Source organism: Triturus cristatus, chromosome 12, assembly GCF_964204655.1.
Source record: "Triturus cristatus chromosome 12, aTriCri1.1, whole genome shotgun sequence".
In the NCBI taxonomy this organism is placed as follows: domain Eukaryota; kingdom Metazoa; phylum Chordata; class Amphibia; order Caudata; family Salamandridae; genus Triturus; species Triturus cristatus.
Window position 1 is genome coordinate 31,189,157 of NC_140595.1, and position 16,343 is coordinate 31,205,499.

Consider the following 16,343-nt stretch of genomic DNA (forward strand, 5'->3'; position numbering starts at 1 on the left):
GAGTAATACAGTGATTGAACAGGCGTTGAGATGGATTTGTCGTGATTCACGTTCATACCTAGTTGATTGAGAGTCATGACGGTTAGGTGATAATGTTGACTTGCTTGCTGATAGAAAGATGCCTTGATAAGACCATCATCCAGATATGGATAGACAAAGATTCTCATTTTTCTGAGATGGCCTGCTACAACCACCATGCATTTGGAGAAAAGTCACTGTGCAGATTTGAGGCCAAAGAGAAGGACCTTATCTTGATCTTTTCCGGAATGGACATTTGAATTTTTGGGCTATTGACATTTGAAAATAGGCATTTTGCAGGTCTATCTAGAATAGCCAGTTCCCTTGACGGAGTTGAGGGTAGATCTGATGAAGAACCAGAATCCTGAATTTTTCTTTGCAAACCCATTTGTTTGCTTTTTTTAAGGTCCAAAATGGATCTGTATTTGTTTTTAGGTCCCTTCTTTTTCACCAGAAAATAACAGAAATAAATTCCCATTCCTTTGAGGTTAGAGGGGTCCTTTTACACCGTGTGTTTCTGCAAAAGTATACTTCCTGATGCAGCTGATCCCGTTGGAAAAAAAAGTTTTTTCGGTGGAATAGATGGTGGTGGACGCTTAAATATGAGACAGTATCCATGCTCTACAATATTCAGAATCCATTTGTCAGTGGTTATGTTTTGCCAATCTTGTAAGAGAGATGTTATGCTTCCCCCTCCCGCAGTAGGCAACAGAAGAGGGGGGAAGAGAGGACTCATTGTTTGCCACCCGTTGTTTAAGTGGCTTGGGAAGATGATTGCTGTCCTCCTGTGCCTCTTGACTGACGGCACTGCTGTTCATGTCTAAGTGGGTGCGATGATTTTTCTTGCTCCTGTCCTGTAGACCAGTGATGGTTTTGAATCTTCTACTGTAAATAGCGGCGGTCACTAGGCCTATAGGAATGTCTCCTATATTCTCTCCTTTTTTCCTATTCCGACAGCTTTGTGAGTGCCAGGCTCGGACTTCATCCTAGACATCTCGCCGTCACCTCTAGAGCCAAACAAGGTGTTACCAGAAAATGGCAGGATGAGAATTCTATTTTGGGCTTTGGATTTCAAGCCCGTAAATCTCAGCCAAGAAGAGCTCCGAACAGCGCGCCATGATAGTAGCCATGTGCTGCTGGAGTGGAGGAATCTGCTGCAGAACTGATAACTTGTTTTGACACTATCATGTCTTTATTAACAATCTTTTGGAAATCCTGACGCTTATCTCTGCGAAGATCAACCTTGAGTTGTTAAATGGAGTCCCAAAGAGACCTGTCATAGTGTCCTAGGAGAGCAGTTGCACTAGCAGCTTTCATGGCAACTGCAGAGGTTCAGCAGACCTTTCTGCTCACTGAATCAAGTTTCTAGCTCTCCTTGTCAGGAGGTAGTGTAGAAGGTAGCGCTGTCGCATAAATTTTTTGAGCTGCTGAAACAATGACGTATCTGGAATTGGAACTGTGCACAGAAAGGAGGGATCTTGATCCAGTGGTCTGTATTTCTTTTGCAGGTGTGATAAAGCAGCCTTCACAGCAGCTAGAGTCAAAAAAAGTTCCATCGCTGGTTCGAAAAAGCCTGGAACGAAAGGGAATAGTTGCCTAGCTGCGGACCTTTAATGAAGTGTCTCAAAGATTACCAAAATGGATAAATCCAATTTTTTTTTTAGATTCAGTACATCGATATTCAATTTGTTAGCTCCCCTGATAAGTACTTTCTGGAAGGTGTTTATATCATCTATTGGCAATATTTTCAGTGGAGGAGAATCCATTAAGGTAGGCGAATACAATTTTGAAGATGATGCGTGATTGGATTGTGAGGATCTTAATCTAGATGTAGAGTATCTTCTCCATTTTGAATGAGCGTGCCTGTGAGACCTTGAACGATGTCAACGGTGTGATCTTGAGCTTGACCTAGACTTATAGGTGTGAGGTCTGGTGTGACTGGAATGAGATCAAGGGTGCCTTTGTGTATGTGTCACTGGCTTAGTAAGCTGTGGTGGCGGAGAGACTGACAATGGAGGTACTGTTGGAATCGCTGGTTGAGAAGGATGAGGAGACTACTGTGGAGGTGCAGTAGATTCCGTTAGAACTCAAGGTGGTACGGACGAATCTAGAATGGTCAGTGAAGAAGTGGGCCTGGATGATGAGTAGGCCCTAGAGTACTCCGAATCAGACTCTGAAGGAAGTCTGCATGCTTTCATCCATGAAAGCCACTCCACTCTTGTCATACCACCGTCGAAAGAAGGTGGCGGATGAGACAGTTAATAACTCCTTTCCAAAATGCAGGATGTGAAGTCTATTTGTTGTTCCCTTCCCGGCTTAAAGTAGTAGCTAATGGGCAAGCCAGGGTGTTTTCCTCTGAGGTGCTCGCTCAGGAATTTCTGTTAGTATTAAAGGAGAGAAGGGGTCAAAAGAGTCAAATAACTACTTTAGATGTAACCCGATGAATCCTTCAATAATAAGATGATTACAAGTAAATTAATTATACAAGTTTGAGCATAAATTGAGTGACTAGCATAAAGAAAAATGATGGGCATAGTGGTAGCACGTGGAATTAAGGTAGGAAAAGGGTGGTAGGTGAGAGGGGGGGGAGGTAGACATCCTCAGGTTTTAGGTCGCCATACATAGGTCAGGATTGACCTATTTGCCAGTAAAGGGGGGAGGGTTTGCAGGGGGGGGGGAGATCGGGGAGGATGGGGGTGTAACAATGGGGGGCAGGGCACGACAAACTAAGAACTGCACAAGTAAAGAAATGCAAATATGGGAAGAATTAGTATTGCTTGTATTTTCAAGAATGGAGGGAGAACTAACTGAACAGAAATCAGGAAATAGTATCAGATGTATTAGATGTAATATACTGACGCATTGGAGCCGAAATCTCTTTAACTTTAATTTTAAGTTTCTGTCTTTCCCTGGGAATATCAACTCTACTTTGACCTACAATGGCTATTAGAGTAGCAACGTGGAACGTCTGTGGTCTGAATGATCGCCAGAAAAGACAAAAGATTGCCGTGCTATTAAAGCAAATGAATGTTGATTTTATATTTCTGCAAGAAACTCATATTATGGCCTCACAGGTATATCTTTTGGATCAATTAGGTTTTCAAGTTCTAGCACACTCAAAACAAGGTTCTAAACATAGAGGGGTGGCAATATTATCAAAGAACAGAAATGTGATTACCAGGAAAAAGCTAGAAGACCAATGGGGTAGGTGGGCATTAATTGAATGTCTCATTGAGGGAGAGTGGTGTACCCTTGGGGCAATCTATGGCTCGACGGAGGATGATCCAGAGAGCCTTGAATTCTTAGATGCAGAATTATCTTCCTGGGCACCTCACATCATATTAGGAGGGGATTTTAATATAAACGGGGCAGATGGGCTAGGTGTGGAGACAGGATCCTTTGGTAGGTATCAGGGAAGGAAGAAAAGAACGCATCGAGCATTAGGAGAGCTTGTGAGGAACAATATGTTATCAGATGTGTGGGGGAAGTTAAAAAACGGAGATAGTGGATTTACATATTACTCTGCCCCTCATCAGGTCTGCGTAAGATTAGACTATTTTTTTATTTCTAACTCGATGATCTCCTGTGTAAAGATAGAAAGGCTTCCCCGTATACTCAGTGATCATAATCCTTTGATTATGAACTTGAATATGCCCTTACGAGTTAGGAAGGCCAGAATGTGGACATTTGAGCGTGGATTACTGCAGAACCAACAATATATTCAGTATATGACTCAATGGATTAAGGAGTTTTTTGAGAATAATAGAGGCAGTGCAGAGACTGGAATAGTCTGGGATGCCTTCAAGGCAGGGGTACGAGGGGAAACTTTAAGTTTTAATACTTTTAAACGTAAACGGGAGCAATCTAGGGTTAGAGAATTAACTGGGGCTGTCTTGGATGCAGAGGAAGAGCTACAACACTGTGTAATGACAGGGGCTCCCCTAGACCAGGCACTCCTAAAATTAACAAAGGTAAAAATGGATGTTGAAGAGATTATTGCAGAAGAGGCAGCTAAGGTATACGTGACTAACAGAGAAAGGTGCTATGAATTTAGTGAAGCAGCTGGGAGAACATTAGCTATACGTACAAGGTAAAGGATTGCGTCAGGCGAGATAAGAGAAATCATAGACTCGGAAGGTAACCTGCGCACAAATCCAGATGAGATTAGAGAGGTATTTAGGAATTTTTATACCTCGTTATATGATGAGCAAAATGATCAGGACCTGGACGAGATAGGGGTGTACTTGGAGGATATACCAGTGGAGAGATTATCAGAGGAAGAGTCAGAGGGGTTGGAAGAGCCATTGGATCTACAAGAGATTAAAAACGCTATAGTGAATCTCCCTCCGGGTAAAGCGTCAGGCCCTGACCAAATACCAGGTGAATTTTATAAAATATTCTGGGATACTCTCTCTCAAGACTTGGCGGCAACGATACAGAAAGCACAATCTGGGGTCTCCATACCAGGGTCATGGGGTGGCGCAGAAATAGTGGTAATTCTGAAAAAAGGAAAGGCTGCCACCAACCCGGCATCATATAGGCCAATTACGCTCATGAACTCTGATGCCAAAATCTTTTCTAAAATACTAGCAACAAGATTTGCTCAAATAATAGGACCCCTCGTTAGCTGTAATCAGCATGGGTTTATTCCAGGTAGGGGAACGACCCATCATACCCGTAAAGTTATCACATTATTTGATGCCATGGAGGTCTCAGGAGACCCGATGGCTGTTATGTTATTAGACGCAGAAAAAGCATTCGATCGGGTCTCCTGGAACTACTTGTGGCATATTTTGAAAAGCTAGGTATAAAAGATGGATATATTAAGGCAATCCAAGCATTATATAGAGCTCCAAGTGCTGTAATCCAGATTAATTCAGCTTTAACTAATCCTTTTCAAATTAAGAGAGGTACCAAACAGGGTTGCCCTTGCTCTCTGCTTTTATTCGCGATGTATATCGACCCCTTGATTCGAAGAATAGAGAGCTGTGATAGGATAACCCCGGTGTATACGCCTATAGGATACTCTAAGGTGCTCGCATACGCGGACGATGTAGCAGTGATTACCTCTAACCCCACAGAAGCTATAGGGCAGGTTGAAATTGAGGCCATTAGATTCGGACTGGTATCAGGTTATAAATTAAATTCTAATAAAACACAGATAATTAAGAATAAATATGTAGATTGCTCTGATTATCGATTGGTGCAGGATGGGGTGTATTTGGGAGTAATTATCTCCTCCAATCTAGATACTTTGGTAGAGAAAAATACGACACCTGTCTTTGCTAAAGTGAGAAGGGACTTAGACAGGTTTGAGAATCTCCATCTCTCAATTGTGGGGCGTACTAACATCATAAAGATGTTGATCCTGCCTAAGTTCTTATATCTCTTCAGAGCAATACCATTATTATTTGAATCAAGATGGTTTAAGGAATGTGAAAATATGATTAATAGATTCATCTGGGCAAAGGGAAAGACAAGGAGAGCTCTTAGGTATATGGCATTGCCTCGAGACAGGGGAGGATGGTCGCTCCCGGACTTAAAATTATATTACTGGGCAGTGGCCCCACAGAATATGGTGGGTCTGATAGGAGGGGCAGAGACTGAAGGACAGGATGAGTTTGGCACATTGGCAATTTATGGGTTAGTCATGGGGGCAGAAGCCGAAAACTTATTTTTGAAACATACTGATTTCTGTTATTTTAAAAGGACACGGTTCAAGACGATATTAGCGGCTTACAATGTATGGAAAGCATTTTCAAAAAGGTTTGGTTTGGGGAAATATAATGCATATACTAGAATGAGCGCGAACCCTACTTTACCAGTAGATATCTTCACAGGTTGGGTCTTTGGAGAATGGGGAAGAAAGGGGATAAGGATGTTGGGAGACATTGTGACTACACAAGGGGTAACGCAATTCTCGGAACTGCAGGCAAATTATGGTATAGAGAATAGACATTTTTTTAAGTTTTTACAAATAAGAAGTTATATTGAAACAAAGCGGGGGGGCCCGACTGGGTTCGGCAGGATTTCAATTATGGATCTAGTACAAGCAGGAACGGATTGCACGATCAGGAGGTTCTATTTGGAACTGATAAAAGCTAAGCAGGATGACAAGGATAAAATGGCGCAGCAATGGGCAACAAAGTTACAAATAGCAGAAGAGTGTTTTCTTGTTTCATTAGAGCTGGGACAGAGTATTCTATGCTCTGCATCCCTACAGGCACAGCACTACAAAACTATCTACCACCTCTACTATACTCCTGCGAGGATTGCACAGTGGGGAGGGGCCTCGGGGATCAGATGTCCTAGGTGTGGAAGTTTAGAGGCGGATTTGATACACATGATTGCAACATGTACCCATCTGCAACCAACACAAAAGAATATTGAGGAATTTCTTTCCAGAGTTTTGGCTGCTGAAATAGCCCTGTCTCCATCGATAATTCTCCTCGGTGTTAATCATAGCGACATTAATATGAAGGGGGGATATTTTATATTTGTCGCAATGGCAGTATTAAGATTATGCATAACTTCCGCCTGGTTAGATCCGACACCGCCAACGTATCACCAGTGGCTTGCTCGACTATTGGTAATATATAATTTAGAAAAGGCAATATATGCTAGAAAGGGGAAAAGAGGGAGAAAACTGGGGAAAAAAATCTGGGATCCAATTAAGCATTGGAAAGAGGAATCTAATTGACTCCCTATTGAAACTTTGCAGTAATAAGAATAACTTATAAATTATATTGCATTACTGTGCATAGCAAGGATATCTATGTGGTTATTGTTTTGTTTTTTACTTTATCTCAAATGTGTCGTGCCTTGCACATATATGTTTATATATTCATGTAAGAAAATCAATAAAAATATAAAAAAAAAAAAAAAAAGAAAGCCACTCCACTCTGTTGGTCAGGTTTGTGTAGTGTCTCAAAGTCGAAGTCCTCCTCAACCTCATCGGTTTACTCCTCCTCAACCTCGTAAATATTCTTGACGTCGAACCAACTCTTGACAGCGAGTTAGTAGGCGCAGTACCTCTTCTCGACGTCAAAGTCTTCAACATCGACCATGAGCGATATCTTCCTCCACAATTTCTCTTTTTGGATCTCCCTCTGTGGGAGTCCTCAGAGCGTGACTTAGGGGCACTGGTAGAGGGCGCAGTTTTTCCTTGCCCTTCAAAAGTCTCACCAGACAGGGAATCTTGCCATCTGAAGTGCTTCACTTGGCCATGGAGGTGAATCTTCTCTCTCTCCCTCAAAGTGCGCCTGGAGAGGGTCTTTTAGTGGCAATACGTCTTAGGGTCCTGAAATTCTGAGGAACATAAGATACAGATCCTGTGTTGGTCTGCTGCAGTCTGGGCAATTTGCAAGAAGGAATGGCATTTTGCAAAAAATTAGATACATTTCCTGTTATGAAATTATCTAAAAATGCTCTACTCCCTAAAGGAGGTTGAGTGAGTCAGCTTTAGAAAACCTAAGATTGGAATTATTATTGAAGAAAACTTTTTTAAAAAGGGGCAGAGATCTGCTCCAGCATCCCGCCAGCAGGAGCCTGCAAAAAGAACTGAGTAAACTGACACCTACAGGGCACAATGGGACACTGGAGGTTAGACAGTCCTTAAAGTTGCAGTGTCCTATTTACATTGTTTTAATGCTGCAGTCTATTCAGGCTATATTGCTATTCATTATTCCTTAGCTTTTTTAAAAACAAGTAAAAAACGTTTGTGGAGGATGTTTTTAAAAGATCACTTTTGCTTAAGTACTTTTTAAGGATATGACCCTTTTCCTTCTAAATTTTAAATTAACTCAGTAAACATTGCCAATAAAGCCTGTTTCTAAGGCTGAAACAATTTAACATGCCTGTCACATATATTCACTGGCCTTTCCAAAGGAAGGCGAAGTAAATGTGACTTTGAAAGAACTGCTCCAAGATCCCTGCACGTAGACGGAACTATTCAATGCTTATGATTATTAATGGAAATCCCCTGAGAGAGAATTGGAGTTACTGGGAAGTAACCAATTTCTTCCTCAGCATTGGAGCTTTCATAGATTAGCTTGTTTGAATCAGAACAGTAAGCACTACGTTGGATATCAATAATTAATGAAGCAGGCTCACCTTTACTGAAACATATCATGTACAAGTGCTTGACCAAGTGAAATGTTGACAGCCGCTTTCATAACCAAGCAGCAGTGCTTGGTGAAAATATGCCTCGGAGATGTACTTGAGCATAAAACGCAGCTTCGTTCCCCATGCTTCTCATGAAATGTGCTGTTACTCTGCCTTGATGCGGTTGTTTAACTTCACTGTGGTAAAACATATTGCAGGCTGACAGCCAATGGGCAAGCCTTTATTTGCTAGGTGGCAAAGGAAACAAATCCTGCTAGATGTTATTTACAGGTACCTATATATTGAAATGTTACTCCTAAGTATTTGTAATGTCTCTCCCTTGATGTTTTATGGTAGTTTTAGGTCAATTTGACTGGCTTCTTAATACAGCATCTGATGTCCCTGATATTGGATTTTTTGTTTTTCACCATCAGTAAAGTCTCCAGGCAATACGGCCTAAAGCACACATGGTATGGTGCAGTAGATCTTAGACCTATCAAGTAGGACTGGTGATCCGTGTAATGTGGAATTACCACTAGCAGTATCCCCAATTCTGGGGGATGCTCCTTGTGATTTGCCAGGTCTGAGCCCATATCACCTGCATCAAAGTGGAACAACAAGGATAGCAAAACCCACAACTGTTTTAATCCTTTATTTATGTAGATTATTCTTTTAAGTGTAGTTTGTGCCCATGCATTGCTCTCTATAGCTCTCTTGGAATGCCACATGTGGAAATGTTCTTCCTGTCTAAGCCATCAAAGGCTATTTTAAAGTCTGTAAAGCATGTGTACTACCTCCTGTTACCTGTGTGCATGCACCCATTGAGGAGCATAGAGATGGTCAACATTTCTTAAACATTCCACTATCTGAAGAGGATCCTGTCTGACGATATGGAAGAATATTTAATTCATTTATCCATGTGTTAAGGTCTTCTTCATCAAGAAGGGCATTAAGCCAGTATTTTCCCTAGCTCATTTTTACAGCCTTTTTAGGTCTTGCCTAGGCAGCGTTTGCGCTGTCTCTTCGAGACATGCTGTATTCAGGATATGGCCATTTAACACGCCCAGCACTTTTGGTTGGTTAGTTGGCCTGCCTTTTTTTAAATTCCTTTACTGGTTGGTCAATACTGTCCATCTGTACAGTCTTTGTGTGCTTGGTTTCCTCCCAGAGGACATCACCAATTGTTTTTTTTTTGGTTGGCCATCTCTTGCCATCTGTTGCCTCTTCGCTCGCACACCCCCCCTCTCGTCATTGCTGCTGTCCTTCCTGCGGCATGCCCCGTCCCCCTGCACAACACTACATTGAGTTTTGTGGCTATGGCGGCACGCCGTGCTTTGGCTTTAAACATCTAAAGCGCAAGCGCGGCTCTAGCTTTCAACATCTAAAGCTCATTGTGCCGTCATTGCTACAAAAGTCAATAAATACAAAAACAATGGCGGGCGGACGCCGCATTTCTTTTCCATTTATATACTTTTATAGCAGTGGTGGCACGCCACGCTTTAGCTTTAAACATCTAAAGCTAAATCTCGGCATGCTGCAATTGCTACAATAGTAAATAAACAGAAAAAAAGCAGCCGCACAACTTTCCTTTTCTATTTATTGACTTTTGTAGCAATTATGGCACGTTGTGTTTTAGGTTTAAACGTCTAAAGCTAAAGCACGACGTGCCGCAATTGCTACAATTATAAATAAACAAGAAAAAAAAGGCAGGCGCACAACTTTTTTTTAATATATATTGACTTTTGTAGCAATGGCGGCACGCTGTGCTTTCTACTTAAACATATAAAGCTAAAGCGAAGTGTGCGCCATTGCTACAAAAGTCAATAAATAAAAAACAAAGGCAGGCGAATACCGTATTTCTTCTACATTTGAAAACCAATATGCGATGAAGAAGTGACCACTTCCATAATTAGTAAATATCGGAAGTAAGTTAGCATTCATTAAAAAGCACCTATAGGTATAAACCCCAAAGCTGAGGGTCAGCTTTAAAAAAAACAAATGGTAGCCCATTTGGACCTGACGCACTGGCTGCACTTCTGAATCCATGAAAGCCCTCTACAGTCTCACCCTTGACTCACTCCTCAGCTTGATATTCAGGATCCCCTAGCTAAAAAATGGCTTTTGAATTACTTTTACAGGATGTGAGTTCTATGTCCAAATTTATATACAACGATCTTATAGACTGCTCTCAAATGGGTGAAACAACACAACAACCACATTGTTTGTGAGTTTCCTATTCAAAACCATTTGCGTAATGCCAACATATCTCATGTACTCTTCATATTAGCTCAAACTATTTTCTCCTGGAACTAATATCACTGGCCAAGACACACCTTTATGGAGCCAACAAATCACTTCTGGTAGGCTACGAAAAAGGCTCCATGGATGGCCCGCTCTAGCCTAGCCAGCGAGGTGAATTTTAAACTTTTCTGACTCCATTTTGATTTGAGAATACATTTAGGTCAGTAATGTGCTGGAAAAGAAAGTCCCAATGTGACAAAGCTTCACACAAGGTAATAACTTGTGCAACAATCACCATATATTGTGCCATAATAAGTCAGAATGTGTCACAGTGATTGACCTATTTTCAGCTATGCAGAAGCCATTCTTCAAGGCACAATAACAAGTATGTTCCCTTTTAAAATTAGAATTTTCCTATGGCACACTTGAGCTTATTCTCACACAAATTAGTGATATTCTGTGGCACAAAGATGTCCATGTGCTGGAGTTCAAAATGGTATTGAGCAGTACTGTATGTGTGGTGGGATATAAGCAGAATCACAACCAGCCATGGCCGGTACAGTTACGAGCGATGGGGCGGAGGGGCGGGTGAGAGGGTATTTCGACGGACGATGACCAGGGCAAATTAGTTATTTATTTAATTCTACCTGGTCCTCATCCATCGAAATCTGCCCTCATCCGGCCCCACCACTCTTACCTGCACGGGCCGCGGCTGATCACAACGCAAGCTTGTTAATAAAGACACAGCCATCAACTATTTTTATCCCAAATCCATTCTAGTGCTTGGTAACTTTCTATGTCCTCAAAGCAAAATACAAAGAAGACACTAATATTTTGCAAAACATTACATTTGTTATTGTGTGGTAGAAGGAAGCTATTGTCTTTTCACTGTTTGCATGGGCATGGACTCCTAGTTACCATGACACTCTTTTGTTTATATATCTTTATATGTGAAGCTCAGAGATATCACCAGTATTTTTTCAATTCATATGTATTAGTTTGCTGTGCTAGCACGGAGATACATTTTTGGTTAGACTTGTGGGTATAACAAACATTGTAATTCTTTTCTTCACATATCTCAAAGTCATGTTTCCTTATATTCCTACATTTTGGGACCTCCTAAGTAAAAATTAAGCAAATATAAAATGTTTATTAAGCATGCGTAATCATGCGTAAATATCAGTTATTTTGCTTTGCTAGTGCTGTTTAGGTAATTTTCTTATAGGAGACTTGGTTTGAACTGAAAATGTTTTGCGGGAGCTGTGGAACTGGATGCGTGCCATGCTCAGATGAGTTGCATTAGCATCTTTCACTGTGTGACTTTAGAAGCTGTATAGACAAAACATGTACCTACTCACTCCACTTGTGAACACAAGAGCACAACTTGCATGCAGTTTTCATGCAGATGCTCTCTCAAGAGAAATTTTCTGAATATCCTTAGTTCTCGCAAGAATTACATGTACGCATTCAGAAAATGCTCACGTACCCACATCTTCTGTTTGTGTTTTCTGATTTAAGACTTCAAATGTCTGGTGGTGAGTTAAATATTATGTTAATATCAAAACTGTTTAGCATTAGTGCAAATTATTAAATTAGAACATATTTAGGATTACAAACCAAATGAATGTGATTACCTCGTCAAAGTAAAACAACACCTTTTTCCCATCCACTTCATATCTTTTCAGCCCTATCTGCTTATTCATTAGCATCTGAAAGAAAGAAAAGAAAGCATATCGATTTTGCTTTTGGCAGATGATTTTCTAGTTTCATAGAAATCATGTTCAACAACCCAGTCTTTATGACTCAGCAAATCTGGTAAAAGAAATAGCGCTTTGAGATGTAGACAGAAAATACTTGACAGAAAATATGGAGCAGTGGATGACATAAAGCAAGAACAGAATGGACAACAACCTGTTGAATCTAAATGTAGATAGATCTGAGACTATAATGTGAGTCCTGCATGTATCTCTGGATGGATGTATTCTGTTTCCAAGTGAAACCTGGTTTGTAAAGAGCATTCACTCATTATAAACATACTAGACTATGGAATTAAACACCCCCATCTTTGGAAGTAGTAGGTTACTGACAATTTAATGACCGTACCCTAATTTTGGGATACCCAGCCTACCTGCAATGTTATTACCAGCTAGGGTAAAATATAACCACCGGAGTGGTCATGGGAGCAGGAAAACACCGGTCCCCATATCTTGACTCCTTGCCTTCCCGTCTAGTGGGTAAGGTAGTGTGTGTTTAAGTCCTGATCTCTGGAACAACTTTGCTTCTGGACTACGGCAACACCCTCTACACAGGAACCACGGCCACACTCCAGAAGAGACTCCAACGCATACTAAACGCCTCCGCACGTCTCATCCTTGGACTCCCTCGCCACAGCCACATCACCACCCACCTGAGAGACCTGCACTGGCTCCCGGTCAACAAGAGGATCACCTTCAAGCTCCTCACCCATGCTCACAAAGCACTCCACAACGCCGGACCAGCATACCTTAACGAACGACTGTCCTTCTACACCCCGAACCGCCAGCTTCACTCCGCCGACCTCGCCCTCGCCACCGTCCTACACATCCGCCGACCGACCACTGGCAGCAGATCATTCTCCACCTCGCCGCCAAGACGTGGAACACCCTCCCCACCCACCTGCGGCAGACCCAGGACCTGCTGACCTTCAGGAGACTTCTAAAGACCTGGCTGTTCGACCAGTAGCTGCTTCCCCCTCCCACTTAGCGCCTTGAGACCCTCACGGGTGAGTAGCGCCCTCTACAAATGTCGTCATTGATTGATTGGTTGACTTGCCCAACAGAAAGTGGAACTTGTTTTACACAGTGAAGAGAGCAGCAGGCCCCAGACAGAGAGGAAGATGAGCACTAGGTCCAGTAGACTAAAGCTCTATGTGGTGGGCACAGCTTGATGAAGTCAATCACCTAGAAATCACTAGAACCCTGCAGCCTAACTAGTCTGATCACCAAAAAGGCAAGTCATGATCATTCAAGTTGGGGAAGAAGAACGCCTACTTTTCCAAGACAACATCTGTGACTAGTCGAGAGGGAATTCTCATCCACCCGCCTCCAGCTGTTCAGGGACACATAGGCTTTTGCTTTTCACCCCAAGGCGTGATTGTGTGACATAGTGACCCATTCACTGCAACAACTCGCCCTGTGCCTTTAGCGATTTGAGCCATCTCTATTAGTTTTAGAAATATCTGCTTTTATGTTTTTATTCTTGTATAGTGATAATTTAGCCTGACTGCTGCTTACTAGCCCTCAAGGAAAATTATTGGGGTGGTGGGAAAAGAGGCCCACTTGGTACCTGACTCTAAATTCCAGTTCTCAGTGAAAATTGTTTGAGCAAGGGGTCCAGCGGTTACACATCAACGTAATATATCTACAGCTACTGACCTGTTGCAAGACATCAGTCCCTGAAATACCCCCAAAATGGTGTTGTGTGTTGTGTCCCTGGTTTGAAAACTGAGGTTGTGTTGGCCATTTGGGCTTCTAATTGAACGGATGAACTAGGTGCTATGTGACACCGACTATGATCATGCATTGTACCAGTCATGTAGACTTTGACGTTCTTGCTTCTGATACCCTGTAGCTGCCCTCGGACCACCAGAGTTGCCCGGTCTTGCTCCCAGCTCAAACAAAGAGACAAGAATTGAGGGACAGATGTACCATATCACATTGTATTTTTCTGTCTCACAAGTCTGTTTTATTGACTAGCTTGATGCAAACCAACAGTAATATGACTCAATAAACCATGACCATTTTACAGAACACCTGAACAGTTTCCCAGAGCGCGTTTGTTGGCCACAGGGCTCAATGTGTTAAATCAACCTAGAAACACCAAAAATGTGTTTATGGGTTGAATTTGGCCCTAGAAGAAGAAGCCATGAACATTCGTTTTACTGCTGTGTGTTTCTGCCTGTAAATAATATTCCATTCTTCTTGAGTTAGAATTAACTGGAGATCAAATGTATTGTGTGTTATTTACTGTGCCATACTGTATCTCCTTGATTTTGCCACCACTGAAGAGCCATTGCCAAAAATAATAGCTTGGTTGCCCAGTTGGAGTGCACTAGTCATGATGACTCTGAGAGGCCAGTAGTAGACAAAAGTATAGATAAGAGTACCCACCAGAGATACTACCTGGTACTAGTGATTGCTTTAAAAGTCAAAGAAAAGGCTGCCTCTGGCAGACTTGCAATTGTAGAAGTCAAGAAATATGTATATTTATTTTGAGTAGGTGTGGAGAACACCATACCACTGCATCCACAGACAACCATAGAGCAAATATTTATGCAAAAGCTACTTCAGTTTTTACTCTAGGTGACAGAGTCCTGGCGGTGCTTAGGAAGAGTTTAAAAGAATGCTTCTCGAACTGCAAAACACCATTCTCCATACAATTTTTTGAATTTAAGAAAATCGGAAAGCAGTTTGGAGGGAGTGGTAAACAAAAAGGGGATCCTGTAGATAACAAGGTGCCGTATTATGAATGGATTTCTGTACCAGACACATACCTGAAATTGGCTTCTCTCTTTATGAGGGAAAAAAGGAAATTAACCCATTATTTACCGGTAAACTTCATTACCCTGAGTTGGTCTCCCTCGTCCCAGTCGTAACTGAATGAGGGCAGCCCTACCAATCACATGTAATACCTGCCAAAGCCTCTTTTTTATTTCCATGACACATGGAATAAGGCCTCCTTCCCCACACCCACACAGCCTGTGAGTACCAAGATTAGAAAAAAGGAGCTGAATAAATGCTCATTGGGAGGGAGGAAGGGCTCAGACTGGGACGAGGGGGACCACCTTGGGGTAATGAAGGTTACCGGTAAGTAATGGGTTTATTTCCTCCTCATTGGTCTCCCTCGTCCCATTCGTCACTGAATTAGGTATTTACAAGAAAACAGAATTCACCCCCATGGCAAATTAGGTAACACCGATTCTCCAGTATTGGGGTGTCTTTCATAGATTCACATACATGAATATTCCCCGTTGTCGAAGTGGGAGTCCCACGATACATAACATAGCAATGTAGCAATAACACAACCATAGATAGGTTAGAAAAACCCATAGAGTAGCATTAAATCATAGAGCTTTTAGATAGAAAAAACGTGTCACTTTTATACCATATTACAGTAATTGTGAATAGTCCAAACTCCAGCCAATCAGATGTTAGCACCCTCCAGAATGTTCTCCTCAGAGGCTCAGGCCCTCAGATTTTCGTAGCACAAGTGCAATTATTGCCTCTACCCTGAACACCAGGTAAAGGATTGCAAAATCTGCAGGACTTTCTCTCAAAAGACCCTTAAGGACAGGGAGGAGTGTCTCCTTCTGTGGCTACAGAAGTTGAAGACTATGGATAACCCCTTATCAGATGTGGAGAGTTTTTCCTCAGTCCGGACTACTTCATCTTTGAAGAGAGCCAGTGAGTCTGAGAAGGTTTCTCCTAAGACTAAGGTGGTGAAGAAACATCATGTTGTCAAGTCCACTGACCGGCCTTCAACTTCAAAAGGGGTGTCTCCTGCCCCCCAGAGTCTATCTACACCCTCTATGCCCCTGAGATCTGACTCTCAGACGTCCAAGACTATCTGAGCAGTTTTTGCCTAAAAAAACTGGTTATCTCGTCGACGAGCTCGTCGTCACTTCCTCCGTCGACGAGGACTGCTGTTGACGCTTCTACGACGATGACTTCAACTTCTTCGTCTATGATGCCGGCTATGATTCTGTCGGTGGCGGCATCACCGTCGACGTTGGTGTCAGTGAAGGTGAGACCTCTGTCGTCTACGGTGCCTTTGACTTCGTCGACGGCGTCTAACAAGCAGAAGAAGCATTCGTCGACACGCACTTCCTCGTCGACGAAAGGGTCAGCTTCATCGACAATGGCGTCGACAGCGATGGCTTCGTCATCGACGGTGGCTTTGTCGACGGTGGCTTCGTTGACGGCGGCTTCATCGACCATGGCTCA

The 16,343-nt window shown here is 42.3% G+C and overlaps 1 protein-coding gene across 2 annotated transcripts in view; it reads right to left on the bottom strand.

Annotated features, from left to right (window-relative positions):
• Positions 1 to 16,343, bottom strand: part of CPAMD8 (C3 and PZP like alpha-2-macroglobulin domain containing 8) — a 1,045,838-nt gene that overhangs the window by 175,019 nt on the left and 854,476 nt on the right. For both annotated transcript variants that reach the window (XM_085640012.1, XM_085640011.1), the window contains exon 37: positions 11,997 to 12,071. In XM_085640012.1, coding sequence (XP_085496138.1) covers positions 11,997 to 12,071 — 75 coding nt within the window. The remainder of the gene's footprint in view (positions 1 to 11,996; positions 12,072 to 16,343) is intronic.